This window comes from Giraffa tippelskirchi, chromosome 5, assembly GCF_054371585.1.
Source record: "Giraffa tippelskirchi isolate mGirTip1 chromosome 5, T2T-mGirTip1v1.2.pri, whole genome shotgun sequence".
NCBI lineage: Eukaryota > Metazoa > Chordata > Mammalia > Artiodactyla > Giraffidae > Giraffa > Giraffa tippelskirchi.
Genome location: NC_137279.1, coordinates 82,758,171 through 82,782,465, shown reverse-complemented (window position 1 = coordinate 82,782,465; position 24,295 = coordinate 82,758,171). Strand labels below are relative to the sequence as shown.

Below are 24,295 nucleotides of genomic sequence, written 5' to 3'. Positions count from 1 at the left end.
CACATCTTCTTTATCCATGCATCTGTTATGGACACTTAGGTTGCTTCCAGTCAGTCTGTTCAGTTGCTCAGTCATGTCTGACTCTTTGTGACCCCATGGACTGCAACTTGCCAGGCTTTCCTGTCCATCACCAACTCTCAGAGCTTGCTCAAGCTCATATCCATTGAATTGGTGATGCCATCCATTTCATCCTCTGTAATCCCCTTCTCCTCCTTCCTTCAATTTTCCAAGCATCAGGGTCTTTTAAAGTGAGTCAGTTGTTCTCATCAGGTGGCCAAAGTATTGGAGTTTCAGCTTCACCATCAGTCTTTCCAATGAATATTCAGGACTGATTTCCTTTAGGATGGACTGGTTGGATCTCCTTGCAGTCTAAGGGACTCTCAAGAGTCTTCTCCAACACCACAGTTCAAAAGCATCAATTCTTCAGTGCTCAGCTTTCTTTATAGTCCAACTCTCACATTCATACATGACTACTAGAAAAACCATAGCTTTGACTAGACGAATCTTTGTTGGCAAAGGAATGTCTCTGCTTTTTAATATGCTGTCTAGGTTGGTCATAGCTTTTCTTCCAAAGAGAAAGTGTCTTTTAATTTCATGGCTGCATTCACCAATTGTAGTGATTTTGGAGTCCAAAAAAATAAAGTCTGTCACTGTTTCCTTTGTTTCCCCATCTATTTGCCGTGAAGTGATGGGACCAGATATTGAGTTTTAAGCCAACTTTTTCACTCTCCTCTTTCACTTTCATCAAGAGGCTCTTCAGTTCATCTTCACTTTCTGCCATAAGGGTGGTGTCATCTGCATATCTGAGGTTGTTGATATTTCTCCCAGCAATCTTGAGTCTAGCTTGTGCTTCATCCAGCCTGGCATCTCACATGATGTATTCTGCATATAAGCTAAATAAGCAGGGTGACAATCCTTTCCCGATTTGGAACCAATCTGCTGTTTCATGTCCAGTTCTAACTGTTGCTTCTTGAACTGCATACAGATTTCTCAGGAAGCAGGTAAGGTGGTCTGGTATTCCCATCTCTTGAAGAATTTTCCACAGTTTGTTGTGATCCACACAGTCAAAGGCTTTGGCATAGTCAACAAAGCATTCCCCCAAACACAAGATCACCAGCTGGAGGATGTAAGAGCCGATCTCTGTTTGACTGTGTGTAGAATCCACACTTCTCACCTTGGAGACTTGAGGCCCAGCTCTATGAGAACTCTTGGGAACACAAAACTGACTCCTCCAACATTGCTGTCTGTGTGAGTCAGCCTAGGGAGTATGGGGCTGTAACTCTCAGGGAAAGTTACTCAACATTGTTGGGACAATCTGTTCTCCCCAAAAGCTGACTTCTCTTAACCGTGACATGAACTGAATGAGCGAAGTCTCTCTCTTCAGAGGTGTGGACTCTAGAAGCTTCCTGGGCTGCTGTGGACCAGAACCTTAAGGAAGTTTGAACATCTACTCAGTTGCTCATCCTGAGGTGTGAGAGGAACCAGGTCAGGAGGGAGGTGGCCTTAGGGACCCCAAATGTCATAAGACCAGCCTGAGAAGAGACGCCTGCCCAGCTTTAGCCAAGTTCAGTGGGTTCTGTGACAGCAATTCCAGGAGACACCATGTGATGGACATTTAGATGCCCTGCTGGGCCTTCATCAGCCTGAATTGTGCTCCAAGCAAGAGACACGGTTCAATGAGGAAGGGATCAAAGATTGGAATAGAACTTGGGTTACCACACCTGGGGCCTGGTGGGTTTCCATGAAAGCCCCACGTTACCTGTTAAGCAGCTGAAAGTGTCCAGTGAGTTATTCTGGTGGAGGAAAGAGATCAGGGAGTCCACCATCAAACTCTAGTCTCTTCCCACCCCAATCGTTTCCATCATGGTTTACAAATAAATATAGATTAAAAACATCATAATTAAGATTTTAATTCCATTGTTTAATGGAATTAAAGGCAACTAAGCACACACAAGGGATCCCCAAATTTTCTTTCCCAGGAATAAAGCAATTTTTATTTCTTCAAAATTGTATGATCACTGACGGGATATATCTGGACTGGAGAGTTAGCCCTGGGGTTTTTTGTTTGTTTTTTTTTTTTTTGAGAGGATGAGTTGCTAATGGGGAATGAGGTATCTGTCATCCACAAAGCCCCTCAGGGAATTCTTTCCAGTTGTGTGGAATTCAGTTCAAAACAAACTTTTACTATGTGCGTGTGTGCTAAGTCGCTTCAGTCGACTCTTTGTGACCCTACGGACTGTAACCAGGCTCCTTTGTCCATGGGATTCTCCAGGCAAGAATGCTGGGGTGGGTTGCCATGCCCTCCTCCAGGGGAGCTTCCTGACCCAGGGATTGAAACTGCGCCTCCTGTGACTCTTGCATTGCAGGCAGACTCTTTGCCACTGAGCTATTGGGGAAGCCCCTATATGTGCACACTGCATGCCAGATCCTGAGTCAGGTTCTGGTGGTATGAAAAAGGTAAGGAGGAATGCCATGTGCAGCTGTTCAGGTTGTACATTCTATAACCCTAAGGGGCACAGAATTGTGTATCTATTAAGTTCTGTTCCTGCAGATGCTGGAAGGTGACTAGAAGAAGACAGGCTGGCTGTGATGTCAATTAGACACGGTTTCTGCCCTCAGTGAGCTCACCATCCAGCAGATAGTAGGGCTGTAAGACACTAGGAGATCACAGGCTAGAAGCTGGAAGAGCCTCTCTCTTTTTCCTTTTTGAAAAGGAACAGGCTACATATGTAGTGTTAGATAATGATGGAAAACAACTTTGGTGCACTCTGGTCTCCTTATTATTATTGCTGTGTGTGTGTGCTTTGTCGTTCAGTCATGTCTGACTCTACGATCCCATGGACTGCAGCCCATCAGGCTCCTCTGTCCATGGGGATTCTCTAGGCAAGAATACTGGAGTGTGTAGCCATGACCAGGGATTGAACCCAGGTCACCTGTATTGCAGGTAGATTCTTTACTGTCTGAGCCACCAGGAGAGCCCGTTATTATTGCTAGTTAAGGACAAAAATTCCATTCTTTTACCATTATCAGAATCCATTACCACCTCCCACGGACTCCCACGACCCAGTATCTTCCCCCATAAAAAGAACATATTCTCTAACCTAAATAGGAAAAGAATTTGAAGAATATATGTATGTATAACTGAATCACTTTGCTGTATACCTAAAACTAACATAACATTGTTAAACCAGCTATGCTCCAATACAAAATATAAATTGGAAATAAAAAAAGAACATCTTCTCTTGTCCTTATACTCCATTGCCCCCAATCAGGACAAGGCTATTAGTACTCATTATTCTTAGGAGTGAAAAAGCAAAAAAAAAATCCAAGCTGACTCTGAAAGACAATGTTTCTTCCCAATCTCTCCAGAGGCTACCCTGGGGCAAAGTTGGCTGTGCCCAGCTTAGACTTGGGGCATCTAACTGTGAGATTCACGGTTTCAGGACCCCTGCCTCAACCCCTATTCATAACCTCCAATACTTTTCCTCCTGTATCTGAGATAACTGCCTTGCAGCATAATAATTCACCCTATGCTCCAAGCAGTGCCAATATCACATACGTTACTTTATTATTCATTCATTGGCTTTCCAAGGCAAGTGAAAAAATAACTTAAACCATTATATGTACAGAGGCTTGGTTAGTTTTCCCAATAACTTCCAGAAAGATCCCCATCCCCTTAGATAGCAAAGAGGGTTATGTTTAACATCTATACAAAACTCCACCTATAAAAGTCACATGTGTAGAAAGGTTTCTTTATTATAAGCATCATGTCTGGGGAATGGGTTGGGGTCAGGGCGGGAGGTGGAGGAACATGTACAGGGTGGGGGTCCACACACACCTGCCCGGGCTAGTCCTGTGCAGGCAGGCTGGTGGCTGGTGATCTCAGGTGATCTGCAGTGGGGTCTCCAACATCTCCATGAGGAAGGTGTCAATGGGTGTGTCCCCGATGAGCTTGAAGAAGAAGAGGTGCTCCAGGCACTTCAAGCCGATAGAACGCAGGGCTGGGAGGCGCAGCAGCAGCTTGGCAAACCTGCAGGGAAGCGAGTAGACCTTAAGAACTGGGGGACCAGCATGCACGGGGCAGCTGCTGGCATGAGGCCGCTTGTTTGGTCTTCTTGACCAATCTGTGATCAGAAGAAAGAGCCTGAGAGGGGAATCTAATGCAGCCAGAGAATCTCTAATCTGGGAGAGCTTCAGAAATAGGCTTGAGGTCTCATTTAGTTTCTTTAGATGGAAGTTGGATCCTGTGACCTCTTGAGGAACTCTTAACTTCTGTGGTCACAGCCCAGAATTGCCCTCAGCACCCCCATTCATGGCAGGTGAGAGCTAGTCTGCTTGCGATGACTCACAGCGCCAATCCTAACCATGAGGTGTTCCTTACATTCTTTGTGCCCAGAGGTTCCTGGGAAGACCTGCCCACTCAGAACACAGCACATGGATGTGCTGAATCCACTGGGGCTGTCACCATCGGGGAAGGTGCTCCAGGCATTCGAGCCACTGGAGCACGGGGCTGGGAGGTGCATCCACAGCTTGGTAAACCACGCATCAGGCACTGCAATAGGTTCTGCGATCCAGGGGGAGCCTCTGCTCTCAGGACCAACAGTTCTGATCGCCTCACCAGACTATGCGTTTCCTCACGATATACTTACCTTAAGCAACGTGGCTTCAGTGTGCCTCAGTTACACTTTTGTTACCACTTTATAACCACTTTGTAACATCAGCTTCTTAGTCTATTGCTTACCTTTGTTTAATTTTTTGCCTAAGAAATGTGACTTTCTTTTTTAAATTATAAAAAAAAATTTTATTAAAATATAGTTGATTTACAATGTTGTGTTAGTTTCAGGTGTGTGCAGCAAAGTTACTCAGTTATACATATGTATATATACATGTATATTCTTTAGCTTATTTTCTGTTATAGATTATTACAAGGTATTTAATATAATTTCCTGTGCTATACAGTAGGTCCTTGTTGGTCATCTATTTTATATGTAGTAGTGCATATCTGTTAATTCCAAACTCCTAATTTATCCCTCCTCCCCTTTCCCCTTTGGTAACCATAACTTTGTTTTCTACATCTGTGAGTCTATTTCTGTTCTATAAGTTCATTTGTATCATTTTTTTAGATTCTACATATAAGCAGTATTATATGATATTTGCCATTCTCTGTCTGACTTACTTCACCTAGTATGATAATCTCTAGCCACCATGGAGAACACTATGGAAGTTCCTTAAAACACTAAAAATAGAGTTACCATATGACTCAGCAATCCCACTCATGGGCATATATCCAGAGAAAACCATAATTCAACAAGATACATACACCCCATTGTTCATATTAGAACTATATACAATAGCCGAGATAACATAAACGTCCATCAGCAGAGGAATAGATAAAGAAGATGTGGGACATATATACAATGGAATATTTTTCAGCCATAAAAAGAATGAAATAATGCCATTTGCATCAACATGGATGTGCTTACCTTTAAATTAGGAAGAGAGGGAGATAGAAAACAGTAGTGTCTGCCCCTTATGGGCCCATAGTCTGTTAGGGGAGATAATACACACATGCATGCATACACACTTACTCACACATGCCTCCCTCACATGTGCACACACACACACCCTCATTGCTCTCACACACAGATCTGTGCACACACATTCACTCACAATCTAATCCACCCTCGCACACAGAAGCTTGCACACACACATATACATTTAAGCACACATATTCTCCTCCATTCTCATCTGCCTTCACACACTGGTACAAACACTCAGGCACATAGGCATGTGTAGACACACTCACACTTTTCTATAATTAAAGACCTTTAGTTGTAGGGCTCAACAAAGGGAGAGAGACTAGTGTGTGAAGAATTAACCTCATTCCAACATGTCCCTCAATCAAGCCACATTTCCAACCTGCTTCTGTGGCCTTTCTTCATCTCTCAAAGTCCTTTTTGCCAATGATACGTATTTGTAATGTTATTTATGATAATGACCAGAAATTAAATAACTCTACTCACAACTTTCAATAAAAAAGTACAGGAACCAAAATCATGTTAGCCACTACAGCCTTAAATCAGCAACTTCTGGTTGGGCTGGATCTTCCCTGGCAGTCACAACACTACTTTGTGAGAAATTTTCAAATTGGAATTTTAATACTCCTTGAAAATGCATATAGGTCTATATTTGTGCCAAAAGAAGTTTTAAAGAAATGTGGCAATATAAGAAAAATAAAGTAGCACCATCTTAAGAGGTAAGAATTACCTTCCTATATAGAAAAATTAAAGGTCTATATCAAGGCCAGCACACACCTTCAAAATGTTTGATTAGGAAGCATCTGAGTGCGTCTGAATGGTATCACCATGATGTGGAAAGGCCATCAGGTAAAGAACAAGGAGGCTGAGCTCCTGCTTGTGGCTCCGAATGGAAGTTTTATGGAATTAAGCAAAGGAAAAGGCTTTACCCTTTTTTATAAAGTGTAAAATTAGGCTGCGATCATCTCTGAAAATGTTTTTTTTTTTTTTTACTCTAAAAATGCCAAAGTTTTACAATATGTAAAATACTAACCATTTTAGATGCAAACTATTATACACAGAATGGATAAGCAACAAGGTCCTACTGATTAGCACAGGGAACTATATTCAATATCTTCTGATAAACCAAAATGAAAAAGAATGTATATATATACATATATATACAATAGCCATGTGTATAACTAAAATCACTGTGCTGTACAGCAGAAATTAACACAGCATTATCAATAAAATATATTTTAAAAAAATGCTAACCATGCTGTAACACGGCTGTCTTTGCTGTCTGTCCCAGGTTTAGAAGCTGAGATCAAGTCTGTAGAAATAAACACACTTATTAATCAACAACAGCCACCAGGTGGCAGTCTCATTTCTCACTGATACGTTTGGCAGCAAGGCCTTTGAGGGTACCTACTGTGTGAGAGAGAGAATGTTCCTGCAAGCTCTGCCCTTTCCTGAGTTTTGATCTCTGCTTTCTGGCTAGAGGAAGCGGAACTCGGCCCTGCAAGGTGTACTTCTGAAAAGTCTCCACAGAGGGGCAGCCCTCCACCACCGAGAAAATGGCCTTGACAGGCCCTGAGTGCCAGAACACTGTCTGCCATTTCACAAACCAGAGGTAAGCAGCCTTTAACACACTTCCTACCTGGTTGAGCCAAGTAACGTCTTGATGGACCTGCTCAGTCTCAGGGTGGTCACCGTCTGTCCAGGCTGTAGTGGACATACAAGATGTATCCTCTGCACCTACTTCCTGAACCCCCAGGCCCTGCTTTAGGCCAGGCAACAAGTGCTGGCACTTCACCCTCATGCCTGGAGGCAACTCAAGCCCCTGGCAGTCCCTCTCCTGGGAAAACAGGCAAGTTCCAAAGTTTTCAAAGGGATATTCATCAGAAACAACCTAAATGTCAACCACAGGGCAATGACTAGATACATTAGGATCCATTTATCCTCTGAAACATTACAAAATCACTGAAAACAAGAATTTTGTGCTTTTCAATATGTGAAAAAAGTCTAAAATAGCTAAGGGAGGAAAGAAGTACACTGAACCAAATGATTTCAGATCTGTAACTATACATTTCTAAGTATACATATATTCATAAGTGAAGCTACTAGAACTATACCTCTCAAATTTACAATCAATATTGTAAATTTTTAATTTTTTAATACATTCATTTGTAATACATTTAATGTATTTTTATATACATTCATTTTAATAATAAAAATAAATACATTTTAAAATACATTTTATTTTTTTTATAAATTTATTTATCTATTTTTTCACTTTACAATATTGTATTGGTTTTGCCATACATTGACATGAACATTTTAGATACATTCCTTATTTAAAAAAGCATGCTTGGCTTTTATAATAAGATAAAAAAAAAAAAAACAGTTTTGTTTTTTAAAGAGGAAAAGGATGAGTATGAGCTTTCCTAGTTCTAATGCCTGGCACACAACATGTGCACACACACAGAAAACCATGTGTACTGTTGCCTCACAGCTGGGAGATTCAGTGAATGTCACCAGCACGGGATTTTCAGTCTGCTCCTATGGGCCAGAGGCTGAGTTGATGTTGGCAGCCAGGCCCTGCTTGCTGGGTAGAGTTTTTTCAATCTTACCCACTGCAGGTACGGGAGAGACTGCCAGGCACCCACCAAAATCCACTCTCCCCTTCTTCCTTGGCATCTAGCTGCATACATTCTCCAGATGAGCCGTGTGACCGAGTTTTAGCCAATGGAAGTGAGTGAAGGGAGATGGGCCCTTTCCAGATCAAGGAGTTGCTCATAGTCTCACCTCTGCGCCCCTCCTCCTCTTCCTCGTCAACCATCAGCATACAAACACAGCAGGGCTAGGGGACCATGGAACCCCAAGAAGGAAGAACCCTGGGTTCCTGAGTGACGGTGTGGAAAACAGTCAGTGCTCTAGACTGATTACCCACCCAGGATTGATTTGTGAGGAGGAAATAAATATATGTTCAACTGCTGACACTGGGAAGTCTGCTGTCACAACTTACTCTCCCTAACACACAAGGCCTGCACATTTATTGTACCAACAGGCTGGATCCCACTCACTCAGACGCATTCATTTCCTGTGATAAAAAAACAGAGCTCAGCCTCTTCTGGACAACTGATAGTGGCTTATGATCCAGGAAAAATGGGCTAATAGAAATTAGATTTCATAGGGGAATAAAAGTCATCAGTGAGAACTGGGAACACATATAATTAATTCTAAAAGCAAACTAATGCCTTTAAGGGAGTTTTTTTCAGTTTCATTTTCAGTTTTCTGTGAGATTTGTGGATCTTTTTCTCTCTTTTTAACTAGAGGTAACCAAGTAAGAAAAGTTTTATTCTGTTGTACTTGGGGGAAACATTTGGGCAAAGTATTCAATGACTCAGGAATACTGGCAGATGGCCTCAGAGATCTTCTGACCCATGTCCTCCTTTTTCAGACAAGAGGTTCAGACCCAGGACCTGGCCAGAGCCTACAGATGGCGCCCTCAAGGCCAGCGGTCACCTCTCTTGGCTGCCAAAGCCTGTACCTTCTACTGCAGTAGAGCTCCCATTGGGGCGAAGCAGAAAGCAGTGCAGTCACATTGGCAAACACAAGCTCTTTGAAGTCAAACACACTTGTGTTCACATCTCACTATACCATGCACCAGCTCTGTGACCCTGGGCAAGTTCCTTACCCTTTCTGAGCCTTGAGACCTCTTTAGAAATTAGAGATAAGGACTTCCACAATTATTCACTCATTTGCATGTTCACTCAACATTTAAAGATGAGGATTATTTGCCAAGAATGCTGATAGGCTCTAGAGTGCTAGAGTGATGCTAGAGTGGTGAATGGTGGATATACAAGAGAGACAAGACCTCCAGTTTCATGAAGCTAATGTTTGAGTGGCTTTGAGCTGGTTGTGAAAAAATCTAGACAGAGCCTGCTGAACATCACTATTTATTAATGGCTACTGTTGTTAACATTCTTTCAGGACTCCCTCACCTGCCTGGTTGTTCTGGATACTTTTGCTTGGTGTAGGCCTCGAGGGTGGCATAGACCTTCTCTCGCAGAGTCTCTACCTCAGACGGGTTGGAGAGACCCTTGGCATCTGAAAAAGACAGCTGATTAAACCTCTGGTTACACACCTCTGTGGAACCCCCTGTTACAGAGGCTGTCCCCATTCATATAGGCCACCTCCTATAGAGTTACTAGAGACACGCTGGATGAGGGGCATTCTGAAATACACAGAGCTGGTGCTTTGTGCAATCTACCCAATAAACTCTTGAAGCAAAGGTACCCACCGCTGACTCCAAGGAGGAGAGTTTCCTTTTATCTGGGCCATTGTACATATACTACCTTTACATATTTATTGAGTGTTTACTCTGTGCTAAGTGCGGGCTGAATGAAAAGACAGGGAACAAAAACCAGACATACCTGTGTCCTGCTTCAACTAACTGATCACCTAATTCAAGAGATGAAGTGCATGCATCAGTTACTATGTAATTCTGAATACTCATCTTTCCTGACCCATGGCAGCCTCTGGTGAAAGCTGAGCTCTTATTCCTCCTTGCAATGCTTTTCCTCCTTGAGCCCCCAGGACATCATTCTCTGGTTCTTCCCGGTCTCACTCAAGGCTCCCTCGTAGGCATCTTTGCTGTTTCTTTCTTTTCTCCACAACTTCTAAATGTGGCCATGCCCCAGGACTCAGTCCTCAGCCCTCTGCTCTGCCTCTGCTTACTCCCTGGATGAGTTCACACCAGTCTCAGAGCTTTCCATGCTAGGTATAGGCTGACAGCTCTCAAAGGTATAGCTCTGGTCCTGCCTCTCCTCTGAACTCCAGAATCACATGAATAATTGCTTCCTGAACAGCCACTCTTGGACATCTACATCCATCTCAGAGTTTCACATCCAAAGGCCTGGTTCCTAGCCACCCACCCTTAGAACCTCCATTTCAGTCAATTAAAACTGTTTTCCAATTGTTCAGGAAAACAAAAATATTTAATGCCTCTCTTTCATATCCTATGTACAATCCATCAGCAAAATCCCACAAGTTCTGCCAAAAAATATATGCAGAACCTGACTACTATTTTTGGGGGGTGGACGGGCACGGAAGTAGTTTACTTGAGGCAGTGACCCAGGGAAGAGGAGGGAGGAACCGAAAAAAGAAAAAGCAGGGAAGGAAGAAAAGCCAACACAAGAGTACATAATTGGACTGATCGTGGCCATGGGCAACTGGGACTCAATCTCACAGGGACCCTCTAAGGAGGTATGTAGAATGTACCTCAAAATTGTCCACCTAGGGAAGAAAGATGGAAGCACTTATTTATTCACTAGTTTCTGTCACCCCCTGGAGAACCTGACCACTTTTTACCACCTCCTTTACTATCCTAGGCCTCTGTCATCTCCCACCTTCCCCATTGACCCCCAACGTGCACACTCCATGCTTGTTTGAGACACTTTTCAAGATGGCTCAAGGAGCAGAGGCCATGCAGAGGTGACTCTGTCCTCCCCACGGACAGGTCTCCTGGCCCTGCCTTCTCCCCTCTCTGTCTCAGCTGAGCTAGAGGGCCAAAGAACATCAGAGCATGGGGGGCTGACCATGGAGGAGGGCTAAGCAAGACGCCATCACCTGGGTTAAACAGCACGATGGCTCGCAGGCACCCCAGCTCTGACTTATCCATCTGCATGTCCTTCATTTTGGAGACCAGCTCAGTCAGAACTCTGTTCACAGGAAACAATGACAGGTAGTGAGAAAATCATGAGCACCAGACCAAAGACTGATAAAGTGAATGCAATCAATATTTATTATGTACCCACCCACTCCCACATTTTCCAGTCAATGCGCCAGGTACTAGGGGCACAGAGATGAATCAGACGCAGGCCCTGATCTCACAGTTTAATTGAAGAAGCAGACACAGAAACAACACATAGCAACAACACACAGCCAGCGACTGACACAGTCAAAGTCCCAGGAGGAGGCAAGGAACTCAGAGAGGGGGCTGGAAAAGCAGCCTAGAGGTTTTGGAAATTGGTAGAAATGCAACAAGCAAAGCAGAGCAAGGGCACTGCTTTTCTGGAAGAACACAGCAGAGGACGGTGTTCACTGACACAATAGAAATCTCCAGGCACCATCAAGAGGATTAAGTCCACTGAAAACCATGTGTGGAACATGTTGTGGGAAAAGGCAGGGAAGGAATAGAGGCGTCTTAGATGGACATGCATATGGACCTGGAAGACCATTTATATTGGGGTTGGAAAGGGACCACAGGTCCCTGGCACTGGGTGGAGACCATCTTCAAGCTAACCCTTCCCTTTCCTAGTACATCTCCATCCTGTCAGCCCCAAGTCATTCATCTCTACTCATTTCTCATCTCTTTAAATCACCTGGCTTAATTTCCCTAAGGGCACAGAATCCCAGACTGAGGCCATTGCTCCCTCAGCAGGCTTGCCCTAGAGAATCTGATGCAGAATCCAGCAAAAACCCTAGCTCATCTTTCCTGGACTCCTAAAGTCAGATTCTAAGCCTTCATTCCTGTCCCAGCCCTCTAGGATAAGCAGTTCAAACTCCCCACCGCTACTTATCATTCAGTCATGTCCAACTCCAGAGACTGGAGCCTGCCAGGCTCCTGTGTCCATGGGATTCTCCAGGCAAGAATACTGGAGTGGGTTGCCACCTCCTTCTCCAGGGGATCTTCCTGACCCGAGAATAGAACCCAGGTCTCCTGCACTGCAGGCAGATTCTTTACCAACTGAGCTACGAAGGAAACCCAATCTTCCTAGGTAATGTCAATAACACCATCTCTTCCTTGGAAACCTATAGGGTTTCATCTGCCAGTAACTCTGTTGGCCTCTCACTGGCTCTGTCTCCTTGAATCAACATTTCTTTTAATCACTTTCTCATTCCCCAGGTTTCTGTTTTCATGTGCTTAATGGTCTCTGCTTCCCACCATATATGTACAGCTGATTAAGCTATCCACTCTAAACACACACATGCACACATGTATACACACACACACATGCTGGAAGCAGAAGAGAACCACCTGTCAAAGATGGAGCCAACCCCAGCACTGTGGGCACTACTTCGGTGGACGTGTAATCCCGTGGCCAGAAGGATGCCATCCTGCACAGAGACCGAGCGGTGGGAAAAGGAGGCAATCAGCAGTTCATTCCACCCTGCAAGGATAAGAAGGTGGTCTTGAGGGAAACCTGACCGCACTCTTGCTCCATGGATAGTCATCCAAGGCATGTATCATTATCCTTTGGAATAAAAGTAGAATCAGAAATCCAGTTCCAGACAATACTGCTAATTAGTGAAGAAACGAACAGTAAGACTGGGGTCTCCTGACCTGGGGCTATGCCCATTCCCCAGTCTCTCCCTATGCTGCCTAGAATGGTAGCTTGAGAACAAGGACTCTTTATTCCCCAGTCCATTAACAGATAGGGATTGAACACCTAAATAGTCACTATGTTAGCTGCTGTGGTGGATAAAGCAAGCATACCTTGCAGTCTCTGCCCCCAGGAACTGACAACCTAGTTTTATTTCTTTGGCGTTGTCTAGTATCACCAAGCATGGCATGAAGCTTTCCATCAACACTCAGGGATCGCTTATTATTTGATAGGAATGAAATGAGTGCACTGGCTTCCAAGGCTCAGCCAATCTTCATGAAATTTCTCTGCTGGCTCCATGACAAAGAGGAGCTTTGGCATATGTCAACTACAGTGTCCCAGAAATGGGAGGCGAGAGAGATTACAGCACATAGAATATTAAAATAGGAAGGGACCCTGGAATCCATTTTTGCTCCCGCCTGAGCAAAAATCTTTGGCTTCCCTTACTTCATCTGTGAAATGGGAATATCTCTATTTTCCAATTTCATAATAATAATGAGGCAGAGCTTCAGATTGTCTTCAGTAAAAAATATTTAACTCTCTTTGAAAATTAAATGCAAATTATAAAGGCTGTGTAAAATTTGCATGGAAAAATAGTTCATTCCTGGTCACTATAAGGATTCTAGGAAGCAGTTTAAGAAACCCAATGGACAGAAAAGTCTCCGCTTCTTACTAACTTGCCTTTTTCTGAATTGTTATGTGTGTGTTTAAAAGTTATTTTTCTCTGATAATAAAATGCATGTAGAAACTAATACAAATTTCATTGTGTAAAAAAAATTTAACTATCAAAAAAAGAAAAAGTCTTTTCCCTCCATTAACAAACTATTTTGTTTGGGAATGAAAAGTTTGGGAGAGGGCCATCCAAATGTAAGAGACTGTGCTAAGTCACTTCAGTCGTGTCCAACTCTATGCGACCCCATAAACAGCAGCCCACCAGGCTCCTCCATCTCTGGGATTCTCCAGGCAAGAACACTGGAGTGGGTTGCCATTTCCTTCTCCAATGTATGAAAGTTGAAAGGTGAAAGTGAAGTCGCTCAGTTGTGTCCGACTCTTTGCGATCCCATGGTCTCCAGCCTACCAAGCTCCTCCGTCCATGGGATTTTCCAGGCAAGAGGACTGGAGTGGGTTGCCATTGCCTTGAATAATCTCACATAGGGTTATACTGTCTTAACAAGATGCAACAGCTTGGATGGGTTCAACTCCATCAGGTCACTTGTTTTAGAATCCCAAGGGCAAAATGGCAACCCAAGTGCTTGTCCCAAGAAGAAAGGATCCTTGGTATCACTTACCTGCCCGGAGCAGAATGACTTGGTCCTCCAAGGTGAGGTCAGAGAAGTGGGGAATACGCTTGGCCCATTCAACGAGAGTAAAAAGCTGCTTATCAGCAGCGTGGCATATATTGGTGACAGGGTCGTTAGTCTAAAAAAGGAACAAAGTAATCTGAAGGGACAGATTCTAAGACTCAAACATGTCCCTTGCCCATGTCTAGCCCCATCTAAGATATGGCAGCTGGATGGAGATCTAAGACCACCTACCGAATTCTCCATGTTCATGTCACCGTAGGATTCTGTCTTTGGTTCAACAGCAAGTTCAGCTTCCAGAATCCTCTCCACGGGCATATCTTCATGGCCACTGTTGGCACACTCTGCCTCACTCTCAGCCCGCTCCCGGCTTCTCTGCCTTTCTTCCTGCACAGCTGGCAGGGACAAGGATGTGCAGATGTTACCATGTGCCCAGGACAACAGTGGGAAATTTACTTACCTCCCTAAGCCTCCATTTCCTCATCTGTAAAATGGGCACCATCATGGTAGTGAATCAGGACATTGTCCTTTTAACAGATGAAACCAAAAAAGCAGAGTGTTTGCTTATGCCTGTGCAGAACTGTGGTTTTTTAGTCCATATTCTTTCCAGTTCATTATGGTGACCTCTCTAAGAAGTATGCATTTTAAGCTTTAATTACCTACAATTTTGCCCTTTCTTTAAATGAACCACTATCTCCTTGCATGCTGTATGCCATGTCCTTCCTCCACCTGCTACCTCTAATAAACTATGAGCACGCAATAGTTAAGTAACAAGCACATTACTCTAAAAACTCCCTCTGTCAGATCCTATGCATCATCCTTGGCATTCACGTCCCACTAGGTCTGCCCCTAGTGCATCAGCCTGAACACAACATCACCTGATCTGACTTGTCAGGGAAGATCTGTAGGGAGCCATGCGGGCATTTAGTAAGCAGAAGGGTGGAGGAATGTCACCTAGATGACATTTCAGAATCAGTAGATGATTTAGGGGGTGAAGACGGGTACACAGGCAGAGGTGGAGGCTGGAATTTTCTCAGATTCCCAAAACTTAGGGTTTTCCTTCTAGAACCTTCTGGGTCTGTACTTGAGAATGTCAGCCAGACCCCTTCCCCAATTCTGTCCTCTTCATTGGGAGGACAGTCTCTATGGGGTTAGTTTCTATTCTCTCAATAGCTTTAGTTTTCATCTTTTTCCCAGTAGCAATAAACAGAATTCAATATTAGCACACATCTTTTTAAATTCCAAGAATCAAGAAAATTATACCCTAAACAGTGGCTAAGCGGGACCTCAGTGAGAACTACTCCATTAGAGACTTCTACGTCTCATCCCCTCTCCTTCCCTCCCCATCATCCACTTTCCCAGGCACCTCCTACTCTCTGAGGGCAGAAGAAGCTACAGAGACTGCAGAATGAACTGGTACCAGATGCTGGACATTTAGTTTGTCACGCAAGGGATGTTATCAATCTGTCAAAGTAGGTCAGAAAAGGGTCTGCCTCACAGACACAGCTGATACATCACAATCTCGAACAGAGATGCACCAAGAAGCCTCACGTTGACAATAATACTCAGGGGTTGAGAGGGAAGGAGGGTAGGAAGGAAGGAGTAAAGGAAGAAAAGGAAGAGAGATTAAAGCAAGGGATTAAGAAAAAGAAGAAACAGGAGAGAAAGAGATCAAAGACAAGAAAATAGCAGAAGAGCAAAAATCATGTACTTGGAGTCAAATCCTTCTCAAAATGGGCCTGATTATTTCCTAGCTAGTAGCATCAGACATGTTACTCAGCCTACAAAGCCTCAGCTTCCCTATATGTAAGGTGGGGCTTGTAGTACTTAACCTAGATTGTTTTCTGAAGATTAAATGAAGTAATAATTTAAAAGTCAAAAAAGTAGCATTTTTCTTCCCCTTGGTCTCTCTTTACACTCTTGGACTCTGCTCTGGTCCTCTCTCCACCCCCTCTTTGGACCTCTTCCTCTCTCTCCTTGTTTCTCTTTTCCCCTTGTCCTTTCTTTCTGTCCATTCTGTTAGCCTTCATTCACTGACAACATACAGAAACTCTCATATGTGTTTTTATATTCAGTTGGATTTGCTGGTTAAAGTTGAATACTTCTTGTATTAATTTTTTAAGATAGGTTAATGGGCTTCTATTTGTCTTAATTTGAAAAGATGGGGAAAGCAATATAAGTTCCTTTTGTGGTCCTCAATTGATTTCTTCTATAGATTTGTAACACTCAAGGAAAATAACTTTCAAGCTTCAAAGAAAATGACCTTGGCTTCAGGGAATTAGATCCTAATTCCAATTCTGTCATTAATTGAGTGACCCTTTTCTATTCACTTCTCTTTTTTTTGTGCCATGAATCTTACTGTCATCAATAGGAGGCCAGTATCTCTGGCTGGAGGAAATTCTCTATGGACAGACATTTTGAGCTATTGCTACTCCATACATCAGGCTACATTTAGCGGACAGTGGGATCTAAAACAGGATTATTCTTTAGTCCAACATATATCTATTGAGATGTACTAAAATAGCCAAAATTTATCAAGCTCTTTCTCTGTGTCAGAATTGTACTCAATATTTTTCATAGATTATATGTCATTTAACCCTCTGAAGAGCTATCAACCACAGAGAAGTTAGGTAACCTGCCTAAGGTCACAGAGCTAGAAAATGAAGTCAGCATTGTAGATAGACCCAGGCTGGCTGTCTCCTGAACCTACCTCTAACCCCTCTTTACTACCTCCAAGGCTGTAGGCTGGTTGGATTAATAAATCCACAGGGATATCAAAATAATCCATTCTCTTACTACCCAAACCAAAAATTGTGGAAACAGACTATCCCAGAATGCTGAGGATTGTTTGTTGGCCTGGATGCCAGAGGGTCCCAGTCCTACAGCAGCTCTGCCATGAGCTTGCTATGCAAGCTTAGGCAAGACTCTAGCCTCTCAGAACTTCCACTTCTTCTTTCAGAAAATAAATGTGTTACATCAGTTCAGTTCAGTCGCTCAGTCGTGTCCGACTCTTTGTGACCCCATGAACTGCAGCATGCCAGGCCTCCCTGTCCAGCACCAACTCCCGGAGTTTACCCAAACCCATGTCCATCGAGTCAGTTATGCCATCCAACCATCTCATCCTCTGTCATCCCCTTCTCCTCCTGCCCCCAATCCTACCCAGCATTAGGGTCTTTTCCAATGAGTCAACTCTTCGCATGAGGTGGCCAAAGTATTGGAGTTTCAGCTTCAACATCAGTCCTTCCAATGAACACCCAGGACTGATCTCCTTTAGGATGGATTGATTGGATCTCCTTGCAGTCCAAGGGACTCTCAACAGTCTTCTCCAACACCACAGTTCAAAAGCATCAATTCTGCGGCACTCAGCTTTCTTCACCGTCCAACTCGCACATCCATACATGACCACTGGAAAAACCACAGCCTTGACTAGACGGACTTTTGTTGGCAAAGTAATGTCTCTGCTTTTAAATATGCTATCTAGGTTGGCCATAACCTTCCTTCCAAGGAGTAAGCGTCTTTTAATTTCATGGCTGCAATCACCATCAGCAGTGATTTTGGAGCCCAAAATAATAAAGTCTGACACTGTTTCCACTGTTTCCCCATTTATTTCCCATGAAGTGATGGGACCAGATGCCATGATCTTAGTTTTCTGAACATTGAGCTTTAAGCCAACTTTTTCACTCTCCTTTTTCACTTTCATCAAGAGGCTCTTTAGTTCTTCTTCACTTTCTTCCATAAGGGTGGTGTCATCTGCACATCTGTTACATCAGACAACAGCAAATGTCCATTTCAGCTTCACCCCAGTATGCACCCTGATCCTAGACAGGTGAATTCTGAGCCCATGCCAATTTTGTCTCTTTCTATCTGTCCAACTCTCTAGTAATATAAATTCCATAGTATCACTCAGTTATCGGTTCCAGAATTTCATTATTCTTATCCACAAGAAGGTGTATGAATTGAGCCCTAAATTTTGCAAATAAAGACCAGAAATGATAGTGGCAAAGGGAAGGCTGTCCAGTCACTTTTTAAAAGTGACACTTCATATAGTGAGATGAGGAACTGATTCATTTCTTTGCCTTCTCTTTGTCAGGGTAAATAGTATGAATTCCTTTAGTAATTTCCAAAAGAGCCCTTTTCCACTTCTAATTTTTAATAATTCAGCTTTTCATCACTCTTGTTTTACCACATTATTTTTTTAAATTCAGGAACCAAAACTGGATGCAGTTTTCTAATAATGAATCAGAATACTAGGTTTAAAAGAATCTAGAGCCTATTATACAGAGTGAAGTAAGTCAGAAAGGAAAAGACAAATACCATATATTAATGCACATATACGGAATTAAGAAAGATGGTACCAATGATCCTGTATGCAGGGAAGCAAAGGAGACACAGACATAAAGAATAGACTTTTGGACTCAGTGGGAGAAGAGGGTGGAATGATTTGAGAGAATAGCATTGAAACATATATATTACCACGTGAAAAACAGATGATCAGTGCAAGTTTGATGCATGAAACAGGGCATCCAAAGTCAGTGCTCTGGGATAACATAGAGGGATAGGGTGGGGAGGGAGGTGGCAGGAGGGTTCAGGATCGGGGGGACATATGTATACCTATGGCCAATTCATGTTGATGTGTGGCAAAAACCATTACAGTATTGTAAAGTAATTACCCTCCAATTAAAATAAATAATTTTTTTTAAAAAAGGACAGCCCAGGCTGTTATAATCCACATGTCCCTGTTTGACTTACTTTTTTAAAATAAAGAACTACATTTTCCATAATTTTCACTGTGAACCACTCTGACCCTAATTGAGCTGGAAATATTCAGGTTGAGTTTTGAGAGACAGAATTAGACTGTGAAGCAATAGAATCAAATATAGGTGATTCTCAGTCAGTAGCAATCACACTCTATGCTGATGGAAGACACACTTTGGGGTCATTAATTTTATGCTTTGACTGTCACAGTGGTGGAAGCTACAAAGAGTGAGAATCAATTCTATCCTGGTAAAGAGAAGACAGCCTCTACCATCTGATTTTTCACAGTACATGTTCCACTCTAAAAAATCGTTGACCCCTCTACAGCAAGTATGACACAAACATAAAGTAGACACCCAGTTAATACATGATGAATGAATGACTGAGCAAATGAATCATTTAGAAGCACCTGAATTACTAAAACATCTGACTCCAATATTTAGTTTAAACCACTCATCGATTCTCTCAACAATTACTTCCTAAATATCTACTATGGGCTAGTCCCTGGTGATACAGCAGTGGGGGACAGGGAGGCAGGAAAAATACCCCTGTCTTTCTGGAGACAGGCAGTAGACAAAATTTAAATATGTGTTAGATAGTAATAAATGCTGTAGGAAATAAACTGGGAAGTATTAGGGGTGGTTGATGTGATTTGAGTCAGTGTAGTCAGGCAAAACTTTAAGAAGTTGACAAGTAAAGATAAGTGAGCCATGCAGACACTCGGAAGAGGGCAGGAGCAGACAATAGGAAGTATAAAGCCCTGAGGCTGGAGCAGAAAGATGCAGGTAGCCGGACAAGTACAGACTTGAAGTCATAACAGGACTCTGCCTTTTTTCTGAGTAAGAAGTGAAGGCACTAGAGGGTTTTGGTGAAAGAAAGACTTCACCTGACCCACTTGTTCAAAGACTCACTCTGGTTGCTTTGATAAGGATAGACTGAAGGAAGATAAAGATGGAAGCAGGCAAACTTCTTAGGAGGCTATTTGTATTATTACAAAAAAAAAACAAAAAACGGTGGCTTGGCAATAATAGTAAAAATGGTGAGACATGGAAAGATTCTTAACATATTTTGAGAAAGAGACAAGATTTCCTCACCCATTGAATGTGGTGCATGAGAAAAAAAGAGGTATTCAATAATGGCTTTTGATCTGAGTAGCTGAAAAATGGTTATTTCCTAAAATGGGGAGAACCATATGATGAACAGGCTGAGAGGGCAGGTTCGGGTCTGTCAGTTTGAGATTCTTGATAGATATCAGAGTGAGAGTCCACCCTTAGTTCCACAGTTCCTTCTTGCCCTGGTAGGAGAAGAGATGTGAGCTGAGCTCTGACCTGGAAGTAAGAAGTTCCAGTCTCTGTTTATCACCTATCCTTGCTGCTGCTGCTGCTGAGTCGCTTCAGTCGTGTCCGACTCTTTGTGACCCCATAGACGGCAGTCCACTAGGCTTCCCCATCCCTGGGATTCTCCAGGCAAGAACACTGGAGTGGGTTGCCATCTCCTTCTCCAATGCGTGAAAGTGAAAAGTGAAAGTGAAGTCGCTCAGTCGTGTCCAACTCTTCGTGACCCCATGGACTATAGCCTTCCAGGCTCCTCCTTCCATGGGATTTTCCAGGCAAGAGTACTGGAGTGGGTCTCCATTTCCTTCTCCCACCTATCCTTGGGACCTTGGAAAACTCACTCCACCAATCCAAGTCTATTTCCTCAGCTATAGAATGGTTAGGTAAAGAATCTGCCTGCAATGCAGGAGACCCAGGTCCAATCCCTGTGTTGGGAAGATGCCCTGGAGAAGGGAATGGCCACCCACACCAGTATTCTCGCCTGGAGAATTTCATGGACAGAAGAGCCTGGTGGTCTACAGTCCATGGGGTCTCAAAGAGTTGGATACAACTCAGTGACTAACACTTTCACTTTCAGAATGGTTAGGGTTATTAAGTTATTCTTAAGGGCCACCTCCATCCCAAACATGCTAAGAGTGCCATTTTTTCCTTGTTGGTAGGATTCTTTCCTATAAGGGGTCCAAACCCTTTTTTCACTGGTCCTTTTAGCCAGCCTCCCCCCTCCTCATAGAAAAGAAGTTCTTTAAGAATAAAGAGTCACCTGGGAAAGACAAAAATGCCTTGTTCCCATTTCTGAGAGACAGAGGCTAGACCTCTTTACTCTTAAATCTATTAAGATTTACCATTTACACCATGTACCTCTTGAGTTCACTAGCTAATTAACGTCTTGATTTGATTTATTTGTGTTACTTAACGGAAAGACTTTTTGATCTTGTAAATAAACAGAAAGCACGTTCAGATTTTTTTCCCTACTACAACCCAGCTAACCTACCCTGTAAATTTGAAAGATTTAACATTTTAAAAGTACACAATGATGATCCCTCTGAATGAGAAGGCTGTCTGATTATTGGTAATGCCAATAATCCCAAAGACTTTGGAATACACCAATCTCTGAGGATTTATAGCAGACCAAGGTTATAAAAGCCCAGAGAGATTAATCAAACCAGCAGTCTTCCCCAGGGTGAGGATTAGAGGGGAGAAGTCAGCTCTGCCCAGAAGGTCAGTCTGATGCTCCATTGTAGGCCAGCACCCTGAGACCTCAGCTCTAACATTGCTTGGATATTGGAAGGAAGAGAGTGGGTCCCGTTTGGACCATCATCTGAGGTCCAGGACAGGTGAGAATGGTGAAGGAAGATGTTCCTGTTCACTTTGCTTAGGGATACACACTTACCAGGGCAGGAGGCATTCAGTTGCAGCACTTGAGAAATCATGGTACCCAAAGTCATTCCCTCCTCTGCTTCAAACTTGTTCACATAGTCCAGCCTAGCAGGACTCTTTCCTACGTTCTGCACTTGCTTCCACTACGTACGTATATGCAAACAGCTCTCTCCCCGGAGTGCAGAGCAGGGGAGCGGGAAGCTTACCTTCCCTCTTCATGCCCATGACCAGGCACTTCTGATAGCGGCAGTACTGACAGCGGTTTCGCTGACGCTTGTCGATGAGGCAGTCTTTATTATCCCGACACGTGTAGATGAGGTCTTTCCTTATGGTTCTCTTGAAGAACCCTTTGCAGCCTTCACAGCTGTACACGCCATAGTGCTTTCCTGGTCACAAGAAAAGGACATTCCATAAGTTGTTCTTGTGTTTATCTGGGTCTTTGATTCAAAAGAACCTCTTGGATTTCCCCAGAAAAACTAGCATATCACCTCGGCAATGGGAACAAAAGCAAAGAATAACTAGTGAAGAATGCAAGCTTGATGACAAGAACCAAACCAAGGCAGAGTAAATATGCCCTTTCTTGTGTCTACCCTCTAAAAGCAATTCTCTGGAATCACTAATTCCAGAGAATGTTATTTAAAAAGTCCTGACCTAAGACTTCGCTTCCATTTATTTAATAGGGCAATTCTTATGTTTAGTTAAGCAAAATGCTCTGCCTTCATTCAAGACATTAGTGTACATAAAAAATAAAACTATTTATGATTGTTGTGTATTATCTAGCAGGGAAACAACCTCAGGTTAACTCATATTTCTCCATAACTGAAGTCCAAGGACTTAAGAATCTCACTTCAAACTATTATCCTTTATCATAAACTATGTACAAGAAACTAACTTATAAGTTTTTCAAATATTATTGCCTATCAGAGGAATAAACTGTTATATGATCTTTACGGCATAACATGACATGTAACCTTGAGATGTGACATAAAGATCTGATGGAAGGTGGTTTTACTTGATCCAGGATAATCTGTTACCTGTCTCATTGCCCTTATTACCTGTTCCACACAGCCAGTTTTCCACGACCCCAGCCAAGGATGGCTAATTTGTGTCAGGAGAGTCACCTCACACATGACCACACAGGCATCGAATCAGTCACCATGGACTTCCTGGGTGGTCCTGTGGCTTAAGACTCTGTACTCCGAATGCAAGGGGCTCAGGTTCAATACCTGGTCAGGGAGCTAGATCCCATATGCTGCAACTAAAAAAAGATCCTGCATACCACAACTAAAAAGATCCCACATGCCCAATTAAGACCCAGCACACAAAAAAATAAATACTTTTAAAAAGGAGTTTTTCTAGGTAGACGTCTTCCCAATATTACACATCAGGCAGCTGTGCTCAATTGGTTGAAATTGTGAGACTTGAAAAATATAATGAGACATATTATGCAAAACAAATTTATGTCTGATTCTTGAGTGTGACATGTGATGCAGTTTAGTTATAGACCTGATATGACTTTCTAATCTGGTGACTCTGAAGTCCCTGAGAACTAACCAATGTTAATATCTGGATCCCAGAAGCTTATATTTCAGAGGAAGCCACTTTAAGGTGCAATGGTGGCTAGAGATAGCCTGCTTCTTGAAGTTAGTCTGTGTCTAATAAGCTGACTACACCAATTTACTGAACTCATGGAATAACAAATAATGCTCTCAGCTCTGAAGAAACATCAAGAAACATGGAACCAACTTATCATTTCCATGGTTCTCCCATATGTGAATGAACTGCCCAACTTCAATTAAACTATAGCAGAAAAAAACTCTCTATCAGGGTGTGGCTGGAATTCTGTTGCTATGGCAATGGCCAAATCTGCACAATTTGGGAACAACTTTTTGAGAACAAGCAAACACTAGCCATGTAGCTAAGTTCCAGGCACTGGGAACTTTCAATGGAGCGACATTTTGCAATGACTTTAGTGGCAATAAAAAGCAGAGAAAATATTGTCAGTCATCCTAGACAGACATAGAAATCTTCCTCATCTTCTCTTTCATCAAATCAGAGATTCAATTATCATCAAAATTGTTGAGATGGGGAGTAGAGGGGCAGGAATTTTGGAGAGGTAGTAAAAGAAGTCAGGAAAGAAATAATTTGGGCAAAAGTGGAAGAAGATAAAGAGAATAAAATCAGGGAAGACAATAATCTCCACCAAGGGAAACACGTTAAAAGCCTAGAAGGTTGTAGAAGGAAATTTGCTAAAATAGCAAAGGATTTCTCTTTGTTGGGAACATTATAGATAACTTTTTTAGTTTTCACTGATAACTTTCTAGTTCTCCCATATTTTATACATTAAGATATTATTTTTAGAATTATAAAAATAATTTTTTTAAAATTAAAGAGACTCTAGATTAAAATACTTGCTCATCACAACCATTTCTTTATCCCAGAAACACATGCAACACAGTAACTCCAGAGAAGCTTCCTGAAATGTTTCCTATAAATCTAACCACCTAAAGTGAAATCATGCTTTAAATTCATCAAGACTGTGGTGACAGAAATTTACAGCCTGGGCCCCAACTTGTATCATCCTAAAGGACTCTTTTTTTCTCATTGGGTACAAAGGAGCC

At 42.6% G+C, this 24,295-nt stretch overlaps 1 protein-coding gene across 3 annotated transcripts in view; it reads right to left on the bottom strand.

The window, feature by feature from the left end:
- Window positions 1–3,736: 3,736 nt before the first annotated feature.
- The window catches only part of RXRG (retinoid X receptor gamma), a 55,099-nt gene continuing 34,540 nt past the window's right edge, over window positions 3,737–24,295 (bottom strand). For all 3 annotated transcript variants that reach the window (XM_081491345.1, XM_081491347.1, XM_081491346.1), the window contains exons 4-10: window positions 21,881–22,060; window positions 14,443–14,603; window positions 14,197–14,326; window positions 12,562–12,694; window positions 11,151–11,242; window positions 9,524–9,629; window positions 3,737–4,030 (exon numbers count right to left, since the gene is read on the bottom strand). In XM_081491345.1, the coding sequence (XP_081347471.1) occupies window positions 3,883–4,030; window positions 9,524–9,629; window positions 11,151–11,242; window positions 12,562–12,694; window positions 14,197–14,326; window positions 14,443–14,603; window positions 21,881–22,060 (950 nt within the window). In that variant the 3' untranslated portion in view covers window positions 3,737–3,882. The remainder of the gene's footprint in view (window positions 4,031–9,523; window positions 9,630–11,150; window positions 11,243–12,561; window positions 12,695–14,196; window positions 14,327–14,442; window positions 14,604–21,880; window positions 22,061–24,295) is intronic.